The sequence below is a fragment of the Lynx rufus genome, unplaced genomic scaffold (assembly GCF_022079265.1).
Source record: "Lynx rufus isolate CCGP_SWC_20201006 ecotype Redwood Valley unplaced genomic scaffold, mLynRuf1.p SCAF_21, whole genome shotgun sequence".
Taxonomy (NCBI): domain Eukaryota; kingdom Metazoa; phylum Chordata; class Mammalia; order Carnivora; family Felidae; genus Lynx; species Lynx rufus.
In genome coordinates, this window is record NW_025814836.1 from 24,560,381 (window position 1) to 24,586,810 (window position 26,430).

The 26,430-nt window shown below is 48.8% G+C and overlaps 1 protein-coding gene across 2 annotated transcripts in view; it reads right to left on the bottom strand.

Moving 5' to 3' along the window:
- Window positions 1–1,635: 1,635 nt before the first annotated feature.
- Window positions 1,636–26,430, bottom strand: part of HOMER2 (homer scaffold protein 2) — a 97,276-nt gene continuing 72,481 nt past the window's right edge. The window contains exons 4-9 of one of the 2 annotated variants that reach the window (XM_047086710.1): window positions 18,589–18,681; window positions 13,941–14,047; window positions 10,780–10,936; window positions 9,358–9,468; window positions 8,699–8,779; window positions 1,636–7,553 (exon numbers count right to left, since the gene is read on the bottom strand). In XM_047086710.1, coding sequence (XP_046942666.1) covers window positions 7,365–7,553; window positions 8,699–8,779; window positions 9,358–9,468; window positions 10,780–10,936; window positions 13,941–14,047; window positions 18,589–18,681 — 738 coding nt within the window. In that variant the 3' untranslated portion in view covers window positions 1,636–7,364. Of the gene's footprint in view, window positions 7,554–8,698; window positions 8,780–9,357; window positions 9,469–10,779; window positions 10,937–13,940; window positions 14,081–18,588; window positions 18,682–26,430 lie in introns of both variants that reach the window. The other variant, XM_047086709.1, reaches the window with a different exon arrangement.

Below are 26,430 nucleotides of genomic sequence, written 5' to 3' on the forward strand. Positions count from 1 at the left end.
CCATTTCATCATCTCGACAGATGTGCAGAAAAGAAATTTAATAAAATCCTAACATCCATCACTGATAAACCTTTCAGCAAACTAGAAAGAGAAGATATAACTTTATAATATATAAATTAAGAATATCTTACACTGAGTCAAATTTGTACTTTTATTTAAAAAAAAATTGTTTTAAGTTTATTTTGAGAGAGAGAGAGAGTGTGTGTGTGCATGAGCAGGGGAGGGGCAGAGAGGGGGGAGAGAGAGAATCCCAAGCAGGCTCCACACTGTCAGTGCAGAGCCCCATCCCGTGAAGAGTGAGATCATGACCTAAGCCGGAATCAAGAATCAGATGCTTAACCTACTGAGCCACCCACGTGCCCCCTCAAATTTGTACTTTTAGACAAACACTAGAAGTATTCTTGCTAAGTATATGTATGTGTATATGTGTGTGTGTATATGTATCTTTATATATATATGTATACATATAAAGATACATATACATATATATACACATATATATGTATATATATGTGTATACATATATAAAGAAGAATGTAAAATGCCAGCACAATTAAATATTTGTTACTTAATGTTCTTTCAAGAGTGCTGGTCAATATGATAAGGAAGTGAAATAAGATAAAAATATGGAGGTGAAATCATCATCACCACCCACAACTATTATCTACCTGAGAAAGGCAAAAGAATTAACAACCAGAAAAACAGGAGAACAAAAGTTAACTCAGTGATTGGCTAGTTAAAAAATAAACGACCAACTGCCACGTTAAATAAACCAATATGCACACACGCTGCTCTCTGTGCACAGTTACGAATGAGGTAGATTGATACGGACTGACACAGGAAGACGCCTGAGATCTACAGCCAAATAAAAAAGACTCAAGTAGTTCAAGAGTTGTAGCATGTGGTCAAAGTGAGAAAAAAGAGAAAAAGACTTTTAGAAAAAAAATGAGGCACATGCTGTAAATACGGACTATCCTGGGGCAGAGAGATTTTCATTATGGGGGACTTTCAGTCTATGTTTTTTCCTAATGGGTACACTTTATACAACTCTCCTATAATACTTTAGATCAGAAAATCAATGGACCTAATTTTCATTTTTCTTAATGCTTTATATGAATAAGCAGTTGGAAAATATAATGAACAAGAGAGCTCATTTACAAGCACAAGCGCAGAAATTACCTATACTAGAAGAAATATACTGAGGAGCATACGATTTCATAAATTTACTGAGGTCAGAGTTTAAATGTTAGAAAGATGTTAATTCTCGCTGAAGAATTGTAGGAGTAACCTATAAATTTTTACATGATCCAGTTTCTGATTCTTCAAAACATTACAAACGATAGCAAATTTCTCTTAGAAATAGTAATATACAAAAGGGACTTTTTTTTTGAAAAGGTTTAATTAATGGAGGCATTTACTCTAAATATGGGATGATCAAACAGTGTCGTACCAGTGCCAGAACGTGAACGACGAAAGTTCAGAAGCACACTGAACCATATGTGAGGACTGGGGACAGAGTAAAAATGGAATTTCATATCTGTAGAGAAAGGACAGATTTCCCAGTTTAAGTAAAAAAATTCCAGATGGGTCATAGATTTAACCTTTTTTTTTTTTCATTTTATTTTTATTCCTTATTGATTAGCCTAGTTTACTCATTTTTACTTTTTTAAAATTCTAGTATAGTTAACATGGGAATGTTAATGAGAAAAGTGGCCAGAGGGGATGAATAGGTAAAGTACAAAAGTATATTGTCCAGTGAATATTTTTGCTAGGGAGGGTCACACTCTAATGAAAAAAGGCATATCAAAACTAGCCACCAGCCCCCACGGTAACACCAGTGTTAAAGGGGGAGTAGGACATTCTCACACGTTGCTGGTAAGAGTCTAATTTGGTATTGTCTTTCTGGAAGGCAATTTGAGGCAATACATATTAAAAGTCCTAAAAATATGCGTACCGTGTTTTGTTAGTCAGCATAGGACATGTTATGCCGCAGTAACAAATTAACCTTCAAACCCCAGGGGCATACACAACACCTAAGGTTTACTGTCTACCCACACCCCACGTCCATGCAGGTGGGTGGGTGTCTTGAGGGGAGCGGGGGCTCTTCCACAGTCACTCAAGGACCCAGGTGGACAGAGGCCCCATCGCCGGACATCACCCCGTGCTGAGGCGAGGGGACAGAGGCTAAAGCATCCCACAGTCTCAGCCTGGGGGTCTCGCATGTCACTTCTGCTCACAATTCACTGGCCAGAATGTCATGGAACCCCGTGTGACTTTAAGGGGGCTGGAAAGTAGTCTCCCACATGCCCAGGAAGGACGGGAGGAGGCACAGGGCAGTACTGGGTGGACTGCCCACCACGCTATTAAGCTGGCAAGGCCAACTGTAGAAAATCATCCTAAGTAAATATTCTGAAAAGTTTACAAAGATGTTAGAATGAAGGATTTCATCAACTGTGACAGTAAAAAATCAGAAACCTAAGTAACCTAAGGGACAACCTCTATAGATATTAAAAATGATAGAATTATATCTTTAGTGATATAGAAATCGAGTCACAATACGGTGGTGCCACAAGGGAAAAAAGCAAGTGCTAAGACAGTACGTATAACATAACTGTATTTCACGAAAAAAGTAATAAAACATATAAACGCACAGAAAAAAGTCTGAAAAGATATATATCAAAATGTTAACAGTGGTTATAATCAGATGGTCTGATAGGTGACTTTTTCTCTTTTCACTCATCTGTAGTTTCCTTTTTTTAAAAAAAAAAATGTATAGATTATTCATGTACCAAAAATGCACTTAAAAAGGAAAAAAATCCAAACAAACCCTAGTACTCCTGGGAGAGCCCACTTGACCACTTCATACTAATGATTAAATTCTTACATTCGATGTAAGAAATGCCTAATGGCCTGCTACATCACGAGACATCGCTACGACTATTTCAAGTCAGGACCTGATACCGAAAGCGGGACAACGGCCTAACAACAGTGACACACACCCCGCAGCTGTGTATCATCAGACCTGTCAACCACCTGCCAAAATGTACCAGTCTGGCCTCCACTGTGGTTTCTCTGGGCTCCGGCCAGGGGCACCAGGGGTCTGTGTGACTGGGGGGGACCCCTCTTCACAAGGCTCTGCATCATCAGAGAGCGCAGGGCACTGTACAACCCCACTCGAAACGAAAGACCCAGAAACTCATCTTCTCATAGATTCCAGAACACGGAGTATCACCACCAGGAGTATTAAAGGCTATTTTTTCTTAGGTGTACGTATTTTTCATTTAAAACCTTGTTCTTTGTAGTTTCTCCCATCTCTTTCCCCAACACACACACACACACACACACACACACACACACACACACACACACTCCTAAGTTCACTAGAATGTTCCATCCAGCTGCCAAATTATCACCAAAGTCCCCCTCTTGCCTGGCTAGCATTTAAAGAGTAACAATCCTTGAGGCAGGTGTATGGAAAAGACACTTAAAGAACATACATTTCTGTACAGGATTCCCTCTCCATGATGCCACCCCACCACCCCCGGAATAGATAATGTTTTCTTTTGGAGGAAACCATGCACCCAGAATTAGGTTCCTCTTAAACCATGCATATCATTTAAAAATATGTACGGACATTGATTTACAAGCTTCTGGTTTAAATGGTCAGCACTTCAAAATCCAATGGTATTTCAAAGAAAGAATCGAAACTTTTAGAAGGACCGATGGCACAACAACCCACTTTCAGGGATCGGCAAAGAGCGGGGCTGGCTCCGTCTCACAGGGCAGCGTCTTTCGAAGGCCTACGCTAAGTCTGCCTTCCAAGGGTGCACCTGGCCACACATGAGGTCCCCGGTACGGTCCCTGCCGTGCCCCACGGCTGGCTCTCGTCCCGCGTTGCCCCTGACGTCTACAGAAAAGCAGTCCTTTAAAACGGGCAGATGGCGACGCTTCTGGGAGCACGCGACTTATACTCCGTCCTCCCTGAGTCCACGTTTCCCATGGGGGACCTCCCAGCCAGAGCGCTACCTCTCGCTCTAACATCTCAGGGCTTCTCGCTTGCTGTGCACCCACTGCTCTGTCTCCACTAGAGCCATCAACAAAGAACTCGACGTGTTCGTGTTTCCTAGATCCGGCCTCTCAGAGCACAGACATCACTGTAACCAGGAGTGTCTCGGAATGACTCTGGCTTTGCCAAATAGACCTTACTGTCTATAATGAACGCAAATGTAATTCTAGTTCGCTCATTTATAAATCATCGCTTGCTGTGGACTCACGTTAAAATAATATGACCACAGTGTGGTCTCATCAGGACACAAGAGAATTTGTTTTCTTAGCGCCAAAAGGTCACCAAGGGAGAAGAGTGGCAAGACTCCCGGAAAGAGGCGGGACCGAGGTCTGGCAGAGTTGGATGCAGCGCCCCCTGGGGCTGATCGCTAGCTGGGTGACAGGCGTGTCACTGTCTGCAAAGTGGGGAATGACCCTGAGACACCCTCTCACCCACTTGAAGTCTAATGTGACAGCGTGCTGGACGGCGTGGGACTGACGCGCCACACACATTCCAGGTCTCACGTGGATGCTGGCTCACTCTCCCTTCACGGCATGACCATACTGCCCCAACCTGTCACTAGGAAGACCTCTCCTCCCCTTGCCAACTGGGTCTCTACTCAGAAGGAAAATTATTTTTCAGGCCCATTACGATGACAGGGCTCCGTGCTGCACGTCCCCCGCTTTGGACCCCAGCTTTAACAGACGCAGACAAAAGCCAATCGGGTTTGGGCAGCCAGCCCTGGACGTGTCGGAATCAGGAGGCCTGACCTGGAAACGAAGGGCAGGCTGGCGATACGTGTCCCAGCAGCACGGCGGGGCCACGTGCTCATGGGGCCGGGGCGGGGGGGGGGGGGTGGGGAGGCGGGTGAGCTGAGCTGCCCACGCTGGCTTTCCATGATGCCAAGCACAGGACATCAGTGGAGCTGACGCCCTCGTAAGTGAGGACGTGTTACACCGGCTCAGGCAGAGACTGGGACGAACTGAGCAGGTCATTTTCATTATACGGAGCCCACACGCACAGTGCCAGGGGTGAGTGACCAGGCAGTGTCTTCATGGACCCTCCAGGTTGTCCCCAGGACTTTTTTTTTTTTTTTTTTTAAATAAAGTCGGTGAGGAAGCACTGAGATCTTCCGAGAAAAGCAGAAGGAGGGGCAAGGCTAGTGCTTCTGTACGGCTGTTGTATTTTCCCTGCTAAACCCAGCGCCCTCTGAGGAGCCCGTCCCACTCTTAGCTCCTGGGCTGCAACGCACGAGGCCACTCGCGGGTCCTCACCTCCCACCTTCAGGGTCCTCACCCAACTCCCCAGGGATGGCTGGGCAGGGATCGTGGGGCCTGACCACGGAGGGACACAGCGGTCGTGGTGCAACTTCTGCCAACGTCTCCTACCAACAGCAAGATGCAATGCACAGGGGCTTCGGCAACTCTACCTCCCTGTGAACAGGTCACCCGAGCACGCTCCCGTCAGTCAAGAGGGTCCCTTCCAGACCAGTAAGTGACCTAACACGCAGGAGTGCTGGGCATCGGAAGGCTCCAGGCTGAGGTCTTGGAATCCCGGCTGCTCCCAGGCAGCCCCAGGTCCAGTCTGCAGCCAGGTGGTCTGACCTGGCCTGAGAAGAACCCCCTTTCAGCCACTGCTGGGCCAAACCACGGCCAGCCTGGCTTTCTGGTCTCCTGACCAGTAAGGAGCTGCTACCCACTGTCCTGTGCCATCCGGAGCTCTGGGGAGGGCAGGACGGCAGCACCCTACCTCCTGTCACCGAGAGGGCTGCCCACACTTGCCACTGCCCGTGCGCCACGAGCCCGGCATGCTCAGGCAAAGCTGCCCCACTCGGCCTGCAGGCCCCCATCCCCCACTGCCCCGAGGTGCCTCGGTGCTCCAGACGGCCGGCCTTCCCTCCTCCCAAATAAGACCTCTCTGCTCAGAGACAGTCTCGGTGGCAGGACTCACCATAGGGTGCGTGCGTGTGGGCGTGTGCGTGCGTGTGTGTGTCCCACTGCCTCCTTGGGCTGTTTTGTTGTTTATCCAGATTCACCAGGGGGTAGTTCTAGAAACTCTTTCTAGAAGGGGATGCTCTCTTGGTGGTTCTCAAAGCAGGCAGAGGGAGGCAAGGAGGCAGTAAGGCCTCCAACATCCCGAAAGGCATTTCGAAATGCCTGTAGCCAAGGCACGTGCAGGGCACCCAGATGTCCCTGGCCCGGCCGAGAAACTCTGTAAGAGAGGAGAGTTGAATGTCTCTGGTCCCTCCCTTAGCAGGGAGGGAGGCAGGCAGGGCTCCCCTGTTGCTAAGGTCACGGCTCAGCCAGGCTGAGCAGACTCTCCCTCGTGGGCTTGGGCGAGCTCTTTCCCCACACAGGGTCCTGGCCTACATCCCAAGCCTGGAGAAGAAGGGTGGTCCCAGTTCAAAAGGGCCCAGGGACAGAGCACCATGAATGGACCACTGGGGGGCCTCAGACCAGCTCCTGCTGCTTCCGTGGCCACCTGCCCTGCCCCAGGGCCACCCGAGCCCATCCAGAAGCTTGACCACACACAGTGAGTCAAATTCCTATCTGATACTCGCCCAGATCAGCAAAAGGAAGGATTGTTCAACAGGATCTAATGGACCCTGCTGGCAGGAGGCTGGGAAGGGGGGTGTGTCGATTAAAACACTAAGTTCTGTTTATCTGTTTAGTTAAACAAATATTTATTAAGCACCTTTGTGCCAGGCACTGTGCTAGGCGCCCTCACTGCACGCTGTCCCCACAGCACAGTCATCTGCTCAGAAGTTAAAACCCAGGAAAGGAACACTGTCGCAACCCTACGAACTGGGGGTGGGTGGAAGGGGGGCAGAGTGGGTGCAGGCAGTGCCTGTGAGCCCACCCCAGACTTGTTTGCTCTCTCCGGACAAGTCTCTACTAAGCGGCTGCTTTAAAGCATCTTGATTCTTACCGAGAGGGAAGGCATTACCCCCATGCCCCGCGCACGGGTGCCTGGTGGACGTTCAAATGCTCTGAACGTTCTTCCAAAAAAAGGAGGTGGAAAGCGTGTTCCTATTTGTAATAGAAAATCCTTTGCTCAGTTGGTATGGTCGCAACAGCCCTTAAGAAAGATACAAACATCCTGCCCTGACTACGTAAACGTTTAAGGGAGACCTAGCGCGGGATTCCTGAGTCAGAACCTTCCAGATGTCCGCAGCCTCGCGAGGTCAGGGAGGCGAGAGGAGGCGTGTGTTCCGGAGGGGAGAGTGGACGGCACCACGGGTGTGGAGGCGCAACAAACCACACCTGCACTAACAGAGCGACGCACACGAGAGGACGCCCCAGCCCTCGGCCCACGGCCCCTAGCTGTCGGCCCCCAGCTTGGAGAGGCCGCGGCGGAAGTCGTGCAGGCCGTCGATCTTCGCGTCCAGCACCTCCAGGAAGCTCTTGAGCTCCACCTTCAGGTGGCGCTGGCGGTACTTACTCTCCTCAATGTCCGTCTTGAGGGACCGCACCTTGCCCTCCAGGTTCTGATTGTCTCTCTCTGCCGCCTGAAGGAAGACACACCGGGGGACCGGTCACCGAGACCCCCTCCCTCTGGGGGGCCCGCATCCCTAGCTAAGTCCCCCAGCACCCACGCCTGTGCCTGCTGACGTCAGCACAGAACTCGGGGCTCTCCAGTGCACCCCCTTTCCTGATGGTTCCCTGGCAGAGTGCGTGACCAACACCTCAGCTAATAAAGGGCGGCTCCACACAGGACGCAGAGCTTGGGTCCTGCCTGGGGGAGCCTGAGGCAAGAGGGCCTTCTCACAGAGTGCCCAGGAGAGGAAGCCCGCATGCCTAGCACACGGGGTTTTCCGCCCCAGTCCCAGAACGGTCAGCAGAGACCACATGCTAGTTCCATTCTGAGACAGAGAAGCAGGTCCAACGGGACAGTGACTTGTTTCCCCGGCTCTACGGAGAGGCTCCCGGGCCAGCCTCTGGCGTCCATGAGGAAGGTCGGAGCCGTGCCAGACTCAGGCACAGCGGTCTGGGCACCGGCATCAGGTGGTGTGACCAAGGGGGCAGTCGAGCTCCTAAGGGTCTGGTGGCTGCGAGTCCTTAAACAAGGTGTAAGCCTGTGCTCTTCACATCCAGTAAGAGCTTCATCTTACGGACGTGATCAGGAGTGTTCTGCTCACGTGTACAGGAACCACCGACTAATATGGGGGTCGTTCCTGAAGTGGGGGGACGCTTGGAGGTGAAAGGGGACGTGGAAACCCCTCTCTGTGGATCGGGAACCTGAGGCCAGTGCGGTGGGGGCGGGGGGGGGGGAATGGGTGCCCAAGGTTAAGTCCAAGGTCACGGGCAAGGTGGGCTAGCACCGGGGTCTTACACTCTCCGCCCTCCCTTCTGCCGGGCTCCTCACCGCCCAAAGACTCTGCAGAGCCTTCTGTGGGCGGGAATCAGTCACTGCACGATGATTATTCACAAGACACCTTCGCAGAAGTGGAAAAACCAGAAGGCAAACACTGCTGAGTCTGCACCCTGGGGAGGGGTCACAGATGGCATCTGGCAGGCGGTTACCAACGGCTTTTCAGGACTAGAAAGTCACTGTTCTTTACCGCGGGAGGTGTGAAAAGGGGGAGCCCGGAGAAACGGGTAGCCCCCACGAACGCCTTCCAGTCGGAGCCAAGGCAGATGCGCCCCTCCTTACCTCTAACTTCTCAGAGACGTATTCGCACTCTGACATGAGCTGAGGTATGATTTCACTTTGTTTGCGGAGGTCATTCAACTCCTACGGGGCACAGAGGTTTGAAAAAAAATCGTGAAAGCAAGTCAGATTAAAAAAAAAAAAAAAAAAGCCCTCGTGAACGTCCACGACCCGTGTGCAGCCGACGGAGGCAGCTGTGCTGAGTCCGTACCGTCCGCGTAACGACAACGGGGATGAAGTTAACACGTAACGCGCGGCCGGGTGTGTTAGGGGTTGTTATCGCATGAAGTCTGCACACCACCACAGAAAAGACAGGTGCTCTTACGATCCCCAACTTGCAGATGGGGAAACTGAGGCTGGGAGGTTTGGTACCTCAGCTGTCCTGCCAACCCCCCCCACCCCCGCCCTGGGGCGAAAACAACTGCCTGATCGCAGATCACCTGTCACAGTTTCCGAGTGTTTCGTAAGCGTCCAGCCTGGCCTGGCGACACAGCTGGTGTGGGGGCTGCGCAGGGCAGGGTCGGCCCCGTGCTCTGAGCGTTTGTGCCTCGATGCAGCTCTGGGCGGTCCCCCGCGGATGCCCAGGCAGCTGCCAGGCAAGTCACGTGCTCCCCAGACACCTGCCGTGTCCCAGGCATGGACGGCCCCTCCGGCCCACTCACCGTCTCCTTCTCCCGCACTTCGGACTCCAGCTCCTCGATCCTCTGCTTCAGCTGCGTGTTCCTCTCCTTCTCTCTGTTTATCTCGCTGCACTGCTCTTCCAGCTCGTCAATCTTTAACAAAGCAGGGATGCCACGTTACTTCGGTGGTGAAACAGAAGGTCACCACGGCTGTTTATGCTGTCCCTCCAAACAGAACCACAAACTAACCCCCTTTCGCATCTTTCCTCGCGTCTACGAACCAACTCCGGGCGGCTGCCCTCCTTCACCCCCCGCAGAGCCCAGTCCCGTCACCGAACCTGGCTTCAGGACGAGCCGGGCTTCCGGTTCTCTCTCTCAGCCACGGGATAGGAACTTCAGGTTTGCTTTAAAGGATTCCTCACAAGTATAGGGGCCGGATGTCCCATGAATCTATCTACTTCTCCCCATAATGATCGGTACATCGTTTAATCAGGTCCTGGGTCACTCTGTTTCATCTCAAAGGTTTAAGCCAGCAGGGAAGAGAACCAATCAGCCGTGTGGGACAATGGCCACCAAATGGGACACAGGGACGTTTCCAACATTTTAAATCAGGGTGACCTTTCCTTACCGGTGCACGGCAGGAAGGGCCTGGCCCGTGAGCCTCCTCCTGGAGACAGGAGACGTGCAGACTGAACTGGGGAGTCCCCAGAGTTCATTCTTCTCCCCTTCCCAGCCCTGACCCCCTCAGAAGGGACGCAAAGGCCTCACCACCTTGGCACTGCTGTGTGTCTGATGCTGAGTGCTTCCCAGCGGCCAGAGCACACGTGCGCAGTAGGAACGCAACCCGCTGGTAACACAGAACCCCACACCGACGGGGTCCCGCAAACAAGCGGCAGGCCTCGAGGCAAAGGGCACTGGGCGGTCACCACGAGGACACTTTCAGAGGTGGCCGGCACACCAGCTCTCGGGGTCTGAACCCCCAGCCACAGGAGCTGCCGGGGACCCCACTGACTTCTACCTTGCACCCTGGAGGTTCCCAATGCTTCTCGTTGAGGGGAGCGGACTCCTCCCGGGTTTGGGTCTGAGACTCAGACGCAAACAGAAACCAACTCCCTGCTTGGAAAGAGCAGCAAAGGGCCACCGATCGCTCTGGCAGGCCACTCGGCCAGGCCTCGGGAGGGAACGCGGAGTCAGCACTTGGCCTGGCGCCCTGGCCGGCAGCACTTACGGCGCCGAAATGAAAAAGACAACACGAGGCAGGGCTCCGCGCCATCCGTACCAAAGGAAGGTGGGGAGACAGGGGGGCGGCTCTGCGGGTCCATCCAGGCCGGGCGGGCAGGGGGCCAACGGGGGAGCGACAGCCAAGTGAACACCAGCCTCCGTGCGATCCCCCCCACCCCTCCCCCGCCAGGTCCTGAACTTAACAAAGCAGCCCCCGACCACGGCCGCTGTCCCGGCGCCCACCTTGTTCCGGAGCCGATCGTTCTCCTCGCGGCACAGGGAGAACTGGCGCTTCCACTGCTCCACGCTGGCGGCCGACTCCTGAAGCGCTGCCGTCAGCCGGGCGTTACTCTCCCGCAGGGTCTGCAGCTCCACCTCCCACTTCTTCACGTTGGCGGCGCTGCGGGGGCGCAGGAGGTGACCGGGTGGCCGTGTGCCCTCCGCCCCGCTCCACCCCACCTGCCACCCCGGCAGTACGAGGAAGACCCCCTCGCCCCCTCCTGAGCTCTGGCCCCAGAGCCCTGTGTCGTGTCCTGTCCCGTCCCTTCCTGAAGGAGTGTCATGACAGGCAGGCCCTTTCCAGCAATCCCGGACACCTGAGGACACCAGGTATGACAGACACTGGCTCCGGGCCATAATAGGCCCCTGTGTCCCCTCCAAGCCCCAAGAGGACTCCAGAGCCAGAGACCAGAGGGCAGAGGACACAGTGACCGTGTGAGAGAGGGGGCCCAGACTGACCTGACGTCAGGGGCAGAGGATGACCACAGGTCTGCGGGACACCTCCATGTGACCAAAACAACCTCGTGTTTGCCCTTTATCCTCGGTGCTCCCTGGAGGAGCTTCAAAAAACAAACTTGGGGGGGGGGCAGGTGGTGCCTGCGTGGCTCAGTTAGTTGAGCATCTGACTTTGGCTCGGGTCATGATGTCGTGGTTCAACGAGTTCGGGCCCCGCATCGGGCTCTGTCCTGACAGCTCGGAGCCTGGAGCCTGCTCCGGATTCTGTCTCCCTCTCTCTTTGCTGCTCCCCCACTTGCGCTCTGTCTCTCCCTCTCAAAAATAAACATTTAAAAAAAAAACCAGAAGCAAACTGGAATCAGGTTCCCCTCAGGTACTGTTGGCTTTCATGTTCCTCTGTCTCCTGGCTTTGGAGCCCAGCGTGGGGTGTCGTGGGTGCCCCGAGGGCTGAGCCGCACAGGACACACAGGGCAAGCCCGGGATTCTTATCAATCCTGCCTGGTGAACAACCAGACTTCTGTCTCTAAATGCTTTTGATGGGGGGGCGGGGGGGGGGGGGAGGGGGGGAGATTTTTTTGTTTTCCAGTAAGTAAATAGGACTGTATCTCAATAATCTGTGTCACCTTTCATCCTAGTCTCAAGGATCTAGGAACTTCACTGGAAAAGATAAGCTTTCAAACACCATAGCAAAAAAAAAAAAAAAAAAAAGGTAAAATATAATCTGATTAATTTCAGAGGTAATGATCGAGAATGTAAGCTGATTTAGAGAAATGGTTTCATGCTCTCTTCCTATAATTCACTTGTTCATTAAGTGGGGATTTAAAAACATTTATTTTTAGGGGTGAAACGTTTTCATCCAGGCAGTGCTGTGTTAAAACCACCAAAGAGTGAAAAGCAGGTGGTATGATGGAAAAATTTACTAGTCGTGGGACCTCAGGCAAGGACTCACTTTTTACCACCTGGGACTAAGTTTCCTCATCTGTAAAATGGAGTTCATATGACCCAGCTTTTTAATGGGGGCAAGTATGAGGAGAGCACCTTCTCAGCCACAGGAAGGTTGGGGGAAGCTGGCCAAACCCCCCGCCGGGGGAACGGGATGATTCCCAAGGATAGCAGCTCTGAATATGCTCACAGGGTCAGATCAGCCCAGCCTTCCGGAAAAGGGCCATCTCAAGATACAAAAACATACACATAGCCTGTGTAGTCATTACAAATTAAAGTCATGTTGATATTATTATGGGGATTGTGTTAAATAATTCATACATCAGTTTAGGGGAAATTGATTCTATCTATCTATCTATCTATCTATCTATCTATCTATCTATCTATTATTTTTGAGAGAGACAGAGACAGAATGCAAGTGAGTTAGGGGCAGAGAAAGAGGGAGACACAGAAGCAGAAGCAGGCTCCAGGCTCTGAGCTGTCGGCACAGAGCCTGACGCGAGGCTCGAACTCACGAGCTGTGAGATCATGACCTGAGCTGAAGTCGGATGCTCAACCGACTGAGCCACCCAGGCACCCTGGAAATTGATTCTTTTTAAAATATCAAGGCTTCCTACTACTTTCCAACAGAAAATATATTTTTTTAATTATTCATTTATAGTCCTCAAAATCATTTTAAAGCTTTCTTTACAGAGATACTGTATTTTCTGAAGTTTTTGTATTTTATGATTCTGGCTCGTGTAATTTATGGTTCTAGCTCCTATTGTTAAAGGAAATCTCTTCTTCAAATACATATTTTCTATGTGATGTTTGTATATAGAGAAGCTATTGATTTTTGTGAGATGTTATTTTTCATAGTTTTTCATAGTTTCTTAGATTTTCACAGGTTTTTCTTGAGTGTTCAAGATGCAATCTTATATACAAGTAAATGATAAACTTGGGTCCTTAGAAAACAAAACGGGGGCATCTGGGTGGCTCAGTCGGTTGAGTGTCAGACTTCAGCCAAGGTCACGATCTCAAGGTTTGTGAGTTCTAGTCCTGCACTGGGCTCTGTGCTGACAGCTCAGAGCCTGGAACCTGCTTCGAATTCTGTGTCTCCCTCTCCCTCTGTCCTCCCCCACTCGCTCTGTCTCTCTCAAAAATAAACAAACGTTAAAAAAAAAATTAAAGAGGGGAGCCTGGGTGGCTCAGTTGGTTGAGCGTCCTACTTTTGCTCAGGTCATTATCTCATGCTTTGTGGGTTCAAGCCCCGAGTCGGGCTCTGTGCTGACAGCTCGGAGCCTGGAGCCTACTTTGGATTCTGTGTCTCCCTCTCTGTCTCCCCCACTCACGCCCTGTCTCTTTCTCTTAAAACTAAGTAAACATTAAAAAAATGTAAAAAAAAAAAAAAAACCACGAAAAAAACCACATACAAGCACAGGCACACATCTCTGTCACACTCACACAAACCTCTTTCACGTTCTCTGTACTCTCACCATAAACAGACACACACACACACACACACACACACACACACACACTTGCACACTCACACACATGAACTGACACCAGTCTGGTCAGCCAGACGGAGAATAGCCACAGAGCCAGCTGGCCTTCCTTTGGCCCGGAGACAAGACCAGACACTCTGAGCAGGACCCCGTCTCCTCAGGAAACCCTGCGCAGCAGGAAAGGCTGCAGGGAGGCACTGAGCCGGGAGAAAATAGCGTCTGGATTTCAAACACCCTTACCTCTGCGTCAAAGCAATCTTCAGCTTGTCGTTCTCAGACTTCAGGTGCGTGTCAGCAGGACCCACGTGAGAGGCCTTTTCATCGTCCGTCCCGTTGACGCTGGATGCCTGAGTAGAAGACGGGCTTTCACACCCAGATTCCTGGCCAAAGTGAATTCCCTTCACACATTACTGTTCACAGTAGCAGCAAATCGGGCATAACGAGAAAGCGTGTTAGTGAGCGGGGGAGAAGCAAGTCATGGGACCGGGATGCGGCAAAGACTAGCACGTGGAAAGATATCAAGAACAAAGGAAGGGGCGCCTGAGCGGCTCAGTGGGTCGAGCTGAGCATCCGACTCCTGATTTCGGCTCAGGTCATGATCTTGTGGCTTGGGGAGTTCAAGCCCTGCGTCGGGCTCTGTGCTGACACTGCAGAGCCTACTTGAGATTCTCTCCCTCTCTCTCTCTCTCCCTCTTTCTGTCTACCCCTCCCCCACTTGCACTCTTTCTCTCTTGAAATAAATAAACATTAAAAAAAAAAAAAAAAGAACAAAGGAAAAGGCCCAGAGAAGTCTCCTCGAAGCTCAGAAAGTCTGTGCACTTTACAGAGAAAGAGAGTCCACCCGGGGCCCTGACTCAGGATCACTTACTCAACTTTATACATAAACCTAACAAGCTTGGACACCGGGGCTCCCTTATTGAACACAGAAGCCACAGACGAAAACAGGGGGAGGGATTCACAACAAGGAACAAGAAAGAGGGAATGAGGAGAAAGTATTAGAAGCTGGAACTTAAAACCCCCTGGGGCCACAGAGAGACCAACACTCCTTAAACATGCAGGACTCGGATGTGGCTGTGGCCTCCACTGCTGTCAGCATTATTATGAATATGAATATTCTGAGCTGCTTTGTGTAACAAGTCATACCAACCGTGGGTGACATCTCATCTGGTCTAGGATAAGACCTTATTTAGCCTCCAATAAGCATAAAGGCAAAGGCAGGGACCCGAAAGGGAATGATGTGTACATCTGACTTTAAATTTCTGCTCTCTCTCTTAAAAAAAAAAAAAGTGCCATAAACAAAATTAAAATGCACACAAGAAACGTGGGAACATATCTGCTGCTGAACATTTGCATATATGAAAAACAAGATGTTAATACTTTTCTTGTGCTGGAAAACTCTCAGAGGCCTTGTCTTCTAGAGCCACGCGCTGACATATTTACAGATGAAATGATCTCTGGGATTTGCTTTAAAATTTAGGGGGAGAGGAGGGTCCGGGGTGGGGGGATGGATGAAACAACAGGTCATAAATTCTTAATCGTTAAAGCTGACCTATGCGTCCCACGGAGGTTCGTTTTACAATTCTGCCAAGCTGTGAACAGGTTCAAAAACGTCCACGTTAAAAAAATAAAATTCCTAGAAATCTACGTTAAAAGATTAACCCTTTAATGTTTTTTAAAAAAGGAAAAAAAGGGGCACCTGGATGGCTCAGTCGAGCGTCCAACTCTGGATTTCGGCTCACGTCATGATCTCACAGTTTGTGAGTTGGAGCCCCGCATCGGGCTCGTCGCTCTCAGCAGATCATACCTGCTTGGGACTCTCTCCCCCTTCCCCTCTGCCCCTCCCCTGCTCATGCTCTCTCTCTCTCTCAAAATAAATAAATAAACTTAAAAAAAAAAGGAAAAAATACATAATTGACATTTACAGAAGAAGAAATGCATAGAATCAATAAACAAAAAATATTTAATCTCACTGGTAAAGAAATACAAAATGAGAAAAGGCCAAGAGAATATATTTTTCTTCTGTCAAGTCAACAAAGCTTTGCTGGTGAGAGTGTGGGAGGAAAACTTGCTCTCAGTCCCTGCTGGGGGTAGTGAGAAGCATCCATTTCTGTGGGCTAAGTCTGCAGTATTTATCAAAACCTTTTATTTTTTTTTTATTTTTATTTTTTCAACGTTTTTTTTAAATTTATTTTTGGGACAGAAAGAGACAGAGCATGAATGGGGGAGGGGCAGAGAGAGAGGGAGACACAGAATCGGAAGCAGGCTCCAGGCTCCGAGCCATCAGCCCAGAGCCCGACGCGGGGCTCGAACTCACGGACCGCGAGATCGTGACCTGGCTGAAGTTGGACGCTTAACCGACTGTGCCACCCAGGCGCCCCTATCAAAACCTTTTAAAATGCCCCTGCCTTTTAACCCAGTACTTCCAGTCCAAGAATTTACCTTGCAGAAATGATCAAACGCACAAAGATGTGCGAGGACGTTCATCACAGTGTCATTTGTATTCATGAAAAATCAGAAACCACATAGATGCCCCAAAGTAGAGGTTAATGGAGTAAGGTGTGATACAGACAAATACTAGAATGTTGTCTAGCCATTAAGATAGTTTTGAAAAGGGATATTTGAAAACACAGGGGAATGATCACGAAACATAAAGTAAAAAAGGTTAAAAAGAACAATATAAATATATACTAGATATTTAACACATATCTTTGTGTGGTGCGGACTCTATTCTTTATAGAATGGCAATGTTTTGATTTTTACAATAAATATATATTGCTTTCACGGTCAGGATGAAACCCCTATTAAATGTTTAAAATCTTCAAATATTTGGAACACTGGGCCAAAGTGTTCATTCCCCAGGAGATTCAGGAAAGCAAGCAATTGTATGACTTCTAATAAAAATGAAAAGAAAAATGTACAGTGGTCTCTACATCTGGGGACACATCAAGAAGGATAAATAAAAACTAAACCTTAGAGACAAGAAAAAAAAACAACAAAACCCTGATAGGTAATTAATACATACACATAATATAGCATCTGATGGGTATACATGATTTAAGGTTTAAAATACCTTTTGTGGGGGGGGGGGAACAAAGATTAAAATAAAACACTTATATAAAGAAATTCTGACATTAAAGTTTAAAGGTATAGCTATAATATGTGGTGTCCAGAAAAAGATTGTATATTAGAAACTCTAGACTGTGGACCATTTTGGGGGTCCAATTTCATTTCAGGGGTCCAATTTCATAGGTGCTCAGTGGTTACTTATGGTTATCAGTATATGAAATTAACAGGATCACTCAGATTACATTAAAGATTATTCAGAAAGAGTCAGGAAAGTTCTTGCCCACCTGAAGTCTAATACGCATTCATTTCCATAAATTCACACGGGGCATCTTTCATATGATGAGCCGGGACCGGCGCTGGGAAATCCCGGTCCTGAGGGTCAGTCACCGCGGTGGCCAAACCCGGGGCCCTCCGCTCTGCAGCACTGACTCACTCAGCCCGCGCCTGCCTCGGGTCAGTAACGGGGAGGTTTCTCCTCTGTCTTCCTCGCTGGGCCCCTTCCCCTAGCTGGGCAAACTTAACAAGGCTCTGGCTTTGCCCTCCCCTCCCCACGGCTTCTTGGAAAGGCCAAGCCTTCAGCTATTACTTCTTCGAGGCTGACGGTCAAGTCTAGAATGTCAGTCTTGACAGCTCAAGATGCCCAGTCCCCTGGTTCTCTTCCTACAGGCTGTCCTCAGCATCCCTCCCTTCCTCCTCACCCCTGCAGCCGCGCCCTCGCCAATCCACCGACCGTCTGCGGCTCCCTGACCTCCTCCCCATGTGAGTACAACCCGCACATCAATTCCAGAGAAACAGTCAGGGAACAGCTCCAACGTCTACCGCAACAACCCAACAATAAGTAGACAACAAATAACAAACTGCTAGTCGAGAATCCCAGGTCTTCTGCAGGATCACCAACTGCAGCTCCAATTCCTCTCACAGGGCATCTTGTTCCCAGCCAGGCAGACTCCCGGCTGTGTTGGCTGTTGCATCGTGCTTGTTCCGAACCCCGAATCCTGCCCCTGACGTCTCCTCTCCCTGTCTCTGTGCACATAACCTTACCACGAGACCAAGGCTTCCACCCACCATTATATACACCAAACTAGACCTCAGAAACTAGACATTTTTTAAATGTTTTTATTTATTGGGGGGGGAGGGGCAGAGAGAGAGGGAGACACAGAATCCGAAGCAGGCTCCAGGCTCTGAGCTGTCAGCCCAGCGCACAACATGGGGCTCGAACCCACGAACCGCAAGGGCATGACCTGAGCCGAAGTCAGACGCTCAACCGACTGAGGCACCCAGGCGCCCCAATCGTCACACTTTTAAGTAGACAGACAACTCAATTTCTGGCAAAGCCGTATCTCCTTTGCTAAACCAGAGCCGTTGGAATACCATCTCCCATCTGACTTTGTTAAAACAGAGAAGCAGAGACAAGGGTTCTCCGGCATCAGCCAAGTTTTCTCTCTTGTGGGCACGAGGTACCCACCGGTATTGCCACTGCACATCGTTCACGCAGACTCGCCCCCCAGCACTGAAGGGAAACACAGTGCTTTGCCTCTGGTATTTAAACACAATGACAAAGAATGCCTCTTAGGGGCCAGAGGCATGCGGTAATTCTAACCTCATCTAGTGCTTTCCGTCAAAAATACATCAGCACATCTGGAAAACTCAAGACTCTCAGAGAAACACGTCCTCACACCTCAGTGCGAGCAGGCTAAGAGTGGAAAAAGCCTTCACAACGCCCCTAATGCTGGAAGTCCCTACTTCTCGTCCCAAGTGACAAGGAACAAAGAGGCTCAATTACTGATCACACTCAGATTTATTTTGTGGACAAATCACTTACTTGGGAATGATTGCTCGAAGTCTCCGTTTTCTCCTGGGACTTGTCTCTGGCTAGTCTGGCGGCTTCTTTGACCTCCTGGAATTTCTCTGCAAACTGAACGTGAACAGGAGTTACTGAGGTTGTTCTCAACCTTACACACAGCTGGTCTCCAGGACCCACCTTCGGGACTTTGCACTCATTTCAAGTCAATAAAATCTGTATAAATCCAGAAGAATAATTTTATTCAAGACTAAAAAGAAATGATACAAGGAATGCCTCTTCCAGTAAACTCCCGGCCTAGGTCAGATCGGAATCATTTTCTAAGCTGCTGAAGCCAGTTTAATACTGAAGTATTGGGACACTTGGGTGGCTCAGTTGGTTAAGGATATATGACTTTGGCTCAGGTCATGATGTCGCGGTCTGTGGGTTCAAGCCCCGCGTCGGGCTATATATGACTTTGGCTCAGGTCATGATCTCGCGGTCTGTGGGTTCAAGCCCCGCGACGGGCTCCGTGTTGACAGCTCAGAGCCTGGAGCCTGCTTCCAATTCTACATCTTCCTCTCTGCCCCTCCCCTGCTCAGGCTCACGCACGCTCTGCTCTCTCAAAAATAAATGTTAATACTGAAGTATTAAAAACAAACACCTCCAGTTAAGAGTAACTAATACAGGGGCGCCGGGGTGGCGCAGTCGGTTAAGCAGCCGACTTCAGCCAGGTCACGATCTCGCGGTCCGTGAGTTCGAGCCCCGCGTCAGGCTCTGGGCGGATGGCTCGGAGCCTGGAGCCTGCTTCCGATTCTGTGTCTCCCTCTCTCTCTGCCCCTCCCCCGTTCATGCTCTGTCTCTCTCTGTCCCAAAAATAAATAAACGTTGAAAAAAAAAATTAAAAAAAAAAAAGTAACTAATACAAATGCAAGAAAATAAAATGTAGCTGTACCACAGAAGGAGTCCATGAAAAACTTCACCTCTATCAAAAGACCTGAAAGGTCCAAGAACTTGTACGATATGATGGAAACGAAGAAGATCCAGTGAGTTGGGGAGAAGGAACTGGTCTAGACTTTAAAACTTTAAGACGTGAAACAGCAAAATGCAAAAAACAGCAAAAGTCAACATGCAGCATATGATCGAATCCTGCCCTGAACAGACCATCCGTGGAAGACTTACAGGGAGGCAGATGAAGAAATGGGAACAGAGACTGGATTTAAATGACATCAAGGAATTACTCATTTTACTAGAAATGCCCGTGATGTCATGGTTAGGAGGGAAAATGTCATTATTTTTTTAGAGATAAATCCTAAAATGTCTGGATGTCTGCAACGTACTTCAGCAACAATAATATAGATGAAGGGGGCGCCTGGCTGGCTCAGTCGGTTAAGCGTCCAAATTCAGCTCAGGTCACGATCTCGCAGTCCGTGGGTTCAAGCCCCGCGTTGGGCTCTGTGCTAACAGCTCGGAGCCTGGAGCCTGCTTCCCATTCTGTGTCTCCCTCTCTCTGCTCCTCCCCTGTTCACACTCTGTCTCTGTCTCTGTCTCTCAAAAATAAACATAAAAAAAAATTTTTTTTTAAATAGATGAAGAAATGTGGCAAAACAAGGGTTAAGTCTGGTGACGTGTATACGGTGTTTTTTATTCTATGCTCTCTACTTTTAAAAAATGTTTTAATATTTTCATAATAAATTTCTTACAATGCCAGAGCAATCAAATCAATCACTGGCTTATAGTCACTGACAAGGCAACTGATTTTAATTAGCAAATACATTGTTCAAGCAGAGAACGTTCTGTGATAAAGCTGGCATTACAAAGAAGAGAGAGCTAAATGTGCTTGCTGCAAAACACAAAGAGCTAGCAAGTTGCAAGGCTGCGAGGAGGCTTTTGCTGAGAACACGTTAATTTCGGAGCACAGGCTACTCTGGGAGCGTGTTTACAACGCAGACAGCAGTGGCCCGCTTGGGAAAACCTTGCCAGATGACAGACACTGTGAACAAAGCACCCTGGCTGAAGCAGGAAAGGACAGCCCTTCTGTGCTGGCCGATGTTGCTCCCGCAGGACCATAAATAAAGCCCAGCCACGGGGCTTCATATTTAACCATCCCAGAGCAATCAGAGGAAAATCACATTACTTGTTTAAAACATGTGAGGTCCAGGGGCGCCTGGGTGGCTCAGCTGGTTAAGCATCCATCCGACTTCGGCTCAGGTCATGCATGATCTTACGGTTTGTGAGTTTGAGCCCCGCGTCGGGCTCTGTGCTGACACCTCGGAGCCTGGAGCCTGCTTCGGATTCTGTGTCTCCCTCTCTCTCTGCCCCTCCCCCGCTCGTGCTCTGTCTCTCAAAAATAAACATTAAAAAAAGAAAAAAAAAAACCATGTGAGGTCCAGCCTGAGACACAGCCCTCCCCTCCCTGCTTCCTCTTAGGGGACTCTTAAAGTCAAAACATCGTGCCAGAACTCCTTGATGGTAGGGTCCATGCCTTTCTCTTAGCACCCACCCAGCACCTGCAGAGAGCAGGCACAAGTCAGTTTGTTCAGTGAATGAATGAACTCTGGGTTCCAGACTCACACACCCTCTGGCCACTTGAAAAACAAATCACGTCCAAGGTGCTAGTGGAGCCTGAGAAAGGCACAGCTCTCTTCTGCTAGACCAATGAGCGGATACTCTGCGAGGAACTGCGGTGAGTGTCTGGGGGCATCCTGCCCCATCTGGCCGCCTCCTACGCTTACCCAACTAGGTGGGGCATCCCTCAGAATATGAGCGTTATCCCAGAAGAGATTTTGTGTAGGCACCATGAAGACCTTTCAATCCTATTAAGACGTTAAAAGATTCAGTTTTTTAATTTTTTTTAGCGGTTATTTATTTTTGAGAGCGAATGGGCATGAGTGGGGGAGGGGCAGAGAGTGAGGGAGACACAGACTCCGAAGCAGGCTCCAGGCTCTGAGCTGTCAGCACAGAGCCCAACGTGGGGCTCGAACCCATGAACCAGGAGATCATGACCTGAGCCGAACGAAGTCGGACGCCTGAGGGACCGAGCCACCCAGGCACCCCTCAAAGATTCTATTTTCGAAACGCATCATTTTAAGTGCTTTTGTCCAGTATCCATTAAAAGTCAAATGTGATGTGAAGAAAACTGTTCCCAACAGACAGCCCTGCCGGGTCTCGCCCGTGCTGCACTCAGTAAGGAGGGGGACGCCTCTCTCCCTACAAGCAGGCCGATGTTCTGCCAGGCTACCAAACCAAATGGGTACTCTTTCTCACGGATCCTTTCTTGTCTCTGTCTTGTCTCTGCCCCTTGTCTCACGGGAAGCTGTTTTTAAACGAGACTGGAAATGTCATTAGCCAGCATGGTCATGCTCATTCAGTCAAAAACACATGGTCCAAGCAGCACTCAGCCCTTCGGTGAAGAGGTACCCCTCCCCTCCCCCCCCCCCCCCCCCCCCGGCCACCATGTGTGAGCTGGGCCCTGCAGGAAGCTGGGCGCTGAGGCATGTATACTCAAATACTCGTATACTCAGATATACTCATATACTCAGATATACTCATGTACTCAGATATACTCATATACTCATATATTCAGATATACTCATGTACTCAGATATACTCATATACTCAGATATACTCAGATATCTGGTGCAGCTACCAGAAACCGCTCTGCCTCCCAGAAGGCCAAGAGCTGAGTAACAGAAGTCAGTGGCAACCAAGTCAGTATATAAAGTTCTTCCAGGTTTTGACAGAACAAGTCACTTCTGGATGAGTTCGGGGCCTCCATTCGCTCTGTCTCTAACATCCCTAACTGGTGAAGACCTTAGCTCTGCTCTTGGAGACTCTCAGCCTAAGGCACAAACCTTCCATTCCAGTGGCGGCTTCTTTCTTTGTCCCCTGACACCCATCATGGCGGCCCCTCAGTGGTCCCACAGTCGCTGCCTTGGGTAGGCGTACTTACCCCCCACTTCCCCTGGGCCCTGAGCACAACCACATCTATATGTGAAGGAGTGTAATGGCTTCTTAACACACGTTCTCTCTTTTGGTTCCTCCCCACCATTCTGTACGACGGGATAGCTCTACAGTGTCCCGATGAGAAAATGCAGCCTTAGGGAGGCTGGTTAAAGCCCGGGGTCACACGGCTAGTTATGATAAACCTGAACTTGGACGCAGATCTGTCTTCCACACACCCAGTTACCTTCCTGTGCCAACAAGAATGCCAAGAGTCTTGCCCAAAGCAGTTGCTAAATACTTAACTGATTAGGTTTTCCACTTGCAGAGAGAAGCTCCATTACCTTAGGATGTAAAACACGGTTGTACACACTCCCTCTTTAAAAGAAAATTACTGGGGCACCTGAGTGGCTCAGTCGGTTGACCATCTGACTTCGGCTCAGGTCAGGATCTTGTGGTTCGTGAGTTCGAGCCCCGTGTCGGGCTCTGTGCTGACAGCTCAGAGGCCTGGAGCCTGCTTCAGGTTCTGTGTCTCCCTCTCTCTCTCTGCCCCTCCCCTGCCCACGCACTCTCTCTCAAAAATAAATAAACATTAAAAAAAAAAAAAGCCCTTAAAAAATTACTTCTAAAAGCTTCAACTCAAAACAGGCCACGGGGACTTTTAAGGCAAAGACGAGGCTTGAGGCACAGAATGTCAGATATGGAGTGGGGAGCCCCTGGCCAGTCCCAATTTTACAGCTCTCCTCCGCTACACTGATGGGCGGCTCTCCTTCTCAGTTATAAAAGGGAGAGCACGAACACATACACCAAAACACACAACCTCAAAGGGACTGTGGGATGAGGGTGCCGTTATAAATAACAACAGCCAGGGGCGCCTGGGGGGGGCTCAGTCGGTTGAGCGTCCAACTTCAGCTCAGGTCATGATCTCGAGGTTCATGAGTTCGAGCCCCTTCTTGGGCTCTGTGCTGACAGCTCAGAAGAGCCTGGAACCTGCTTCAGATTCTGTGTCTCCTTCTCTCTCTGCCCCTCCCCCACTTGTACTCTGTCTCTCTCTCAAAAGTAAATAAACATTAAAATTTAAAAAAAAAAATAATAACAGCCTAGAACATCTCAGAAAAAGAAAAAGAAGGACACCTATTCTTGGCTTCACGGGGATAAGAGGAGAGCAGCTGGAATGTCTCGTCTGGCCGTGCACTCCCAGCGACCCTTAGGTGCTCAGTATCCACATGGGGACACATGGGTTTCGTAACCGCCAAGGTCACCCTGAGACTGAACACAGGCCATCTGACACCAGCACTGGACACTACAGTGTCCTAAGACTTACCTGCTTAACTGCTAGCTTGGGTGAGCTGCTCAGTTCCGACCCTCATCAGCCTTTCAAATGCAGGGAAATGAGCCACTCTGAACCTCGGTTTCCTCATCTATAAAATGCGGGCAATAACACTACCTCCATGGATCACTGGAGAAAAAGGACAGGGCTTTGCTGGGCATGTGACAGGGGTTCAAACAGGGAACTGTGGCATCTCTGGCCTCGATCTGACTAGTTTCTTCAAGTAAAATAAAAGTGAGAGCCTTGAAACCATGAACATTAGTAAAAGAGTGCCAAAACAGGGTGAATTCATTCATTCAGAACTAGGAAGTGGTGATCTCTATGTACTTGGGACTGTGCCGGGGACACTGAAATACCTAAGATTTGGTTTCTGTCCTCAGAGAAACTCTGAGTTTTTGGAGGATTTTGTTTTACATTCAAATGGGTGAGAATAAAAAAGGAAATTTCACAAAGTAAGCCTAAAATGCAACCAAGTAGGATAAGCCCTATAGGATCAATTTGGAACAAATAATCATTGTAGGGGCGGTGCCTGGGTGGCTCAGTCGGTTAGGCGTCTGACTTCGGCTCAGGTCATGATCTTGCGGCTCGTGGGTTTGAGCCCCATATCGGGTTCTGTGCTGACTGACAGCTCAGAGCCTGGAGCCTGCTTCAGATTCTGTGTCTCCCTCTCTGTCTGCCCCTCCCCTGCTCACACTCTGTGTCTCTCTCTCTCTCTCTCTCTCTCAAAATAAATAAACATTAAATTTAAAAAATTTAATAAATAATCATCTTAAAAGATGTGTTATCAGTAGCCGCGTGAGGGAAACAGGCCCTACCTCTTATATAAACATCATCTTGTGACAAATGAGGAATCGATACACTGATAGGGAAGGTTACCCCACAGAGATGGAGTGACACAACATTAGTAAACAGGGGAAATGAATTTAAACCTTTACTACAAACAAGTGGCATGATACATGATCAGTGAGGTAACGGGGTCGGGATATTTTTTAAAAATCTGGATGCAAACAGAATTGAACGTTCACCAAACTTCTGCTTGAGGGGTAAGAAGGTAATGTTCTCAACTTGGAAGAAATAAAAGAGAATCACAGAAGAGACAGATTTGTCTAAAAAAACAGGTGAAAGCTTTGCAGCAGAAAAGGGGAAGAAAAACTAAATCAGAAGGGAAACAAATGCCTGGGGGGGAATATCCGTTGCTAGGCTGGTATCACAGAGAAGGGGCCATTATCTTTAGTAGAGGAAGTTCGTACACACTGAAAAGGAAAACGTGAAAACCCCAATAGATAAACAGCAAAATGCACAAATATAAAACACAGTAAGTAAGCAATTGATAAAAACAATTGTTCAGTCCCACTGGAAATGCAAATCAAAATCATGAGGTACTATTCTTTGCTTGCTAAATTAGCAAACAGTAAATACAGTTACAATACCCAGGGCGGGCAAGACATTTCCAGATCACCAGTGAAAACAGCGTTCATACCCCTTGACCTAAGTGATATCACTTCAGGGAAACTATTCTATGAAAATAATTGAGAACGTGAAAAAAAAAAAAAAAAGGCCTCAATACAATAATGGAAACTTAGAAGCAACCAAGGAGCCAGGGGATTGTCCACCGGTGAAAAATCTTATCTCCAAGGCTTAAGTTTTCTAACATTCCCCCTTACTATAAAAAAGAACACGCAGGGCGCCTGGGTGGCTCAGTTGGTTGAGCATCCAACTTCGGCTCAACTCATGATCTCACGGTTCATGAGTTCGCGCCCCGTGTCGGGCTCTGCGCTGACAGCTCAGAGGCTGGAGCCTGCTTCGGATTCTGTGTCTCCCTCTGTCTCCCCCTCCCCCGCTCACGTTCGATCTCTCCCTAAGATAAACATTTAAAAAAAAAAAAGCACAAGCTTCTGAATGTAGAAAGTACACTTTAGAAAAAAATATTCTTCAAACCTATGGTCCCACCACCACGTAAACTTCCAATATTTTCCTATCTCTATGTATGCATCCATTACACACATTTATCTTTGAAACAGAATGATATGGTACACCTCGTTTTATAGCCACTTTTGAAATTAACAGGACATTAATATTCCCATGCAATTATATGCTTTTCTATTACCGCATGTGAATTGCTATGCAGTATCTTGCCCTGAAGGATATACTGGAATGTATTTCACCTAATTTCTTACTGTTGGACATTTGGCTGGTGTCTTGGTTTTTTGCTTTTGCCGTTATAAATGATATTTCAAGTCAAATTCTTAAAGCTCAATCTCTGTACTCCGGTATAATTATTTCCTTAGAATAAAAGCCAGTTAATGAAACCAGTGGATCAAAGGATATTCAAAGCATAAAGCTTTCTAAAACGTATGCCAAATTCTCACGTCTTTACTTGTTAGGATAATTTTCTGAAGTTTTTAAAAAATTTTTAAATGTTTTTTATTTATTTTTGACAGAGAGAGAGAGACAGAGACAGAGCATGAATGGGGGAGGGGCAGAGAGAGAGGGAGACCCAGAATCTGAAGCAGGCTCCAGGCTCCGAGCTGTCAGCACAGAGCCTGACGGGGGGCTCGAACCCAAGAACCGTGAGATCATGACCTGAGCCGAAGTTGGACGCTTAACCAACT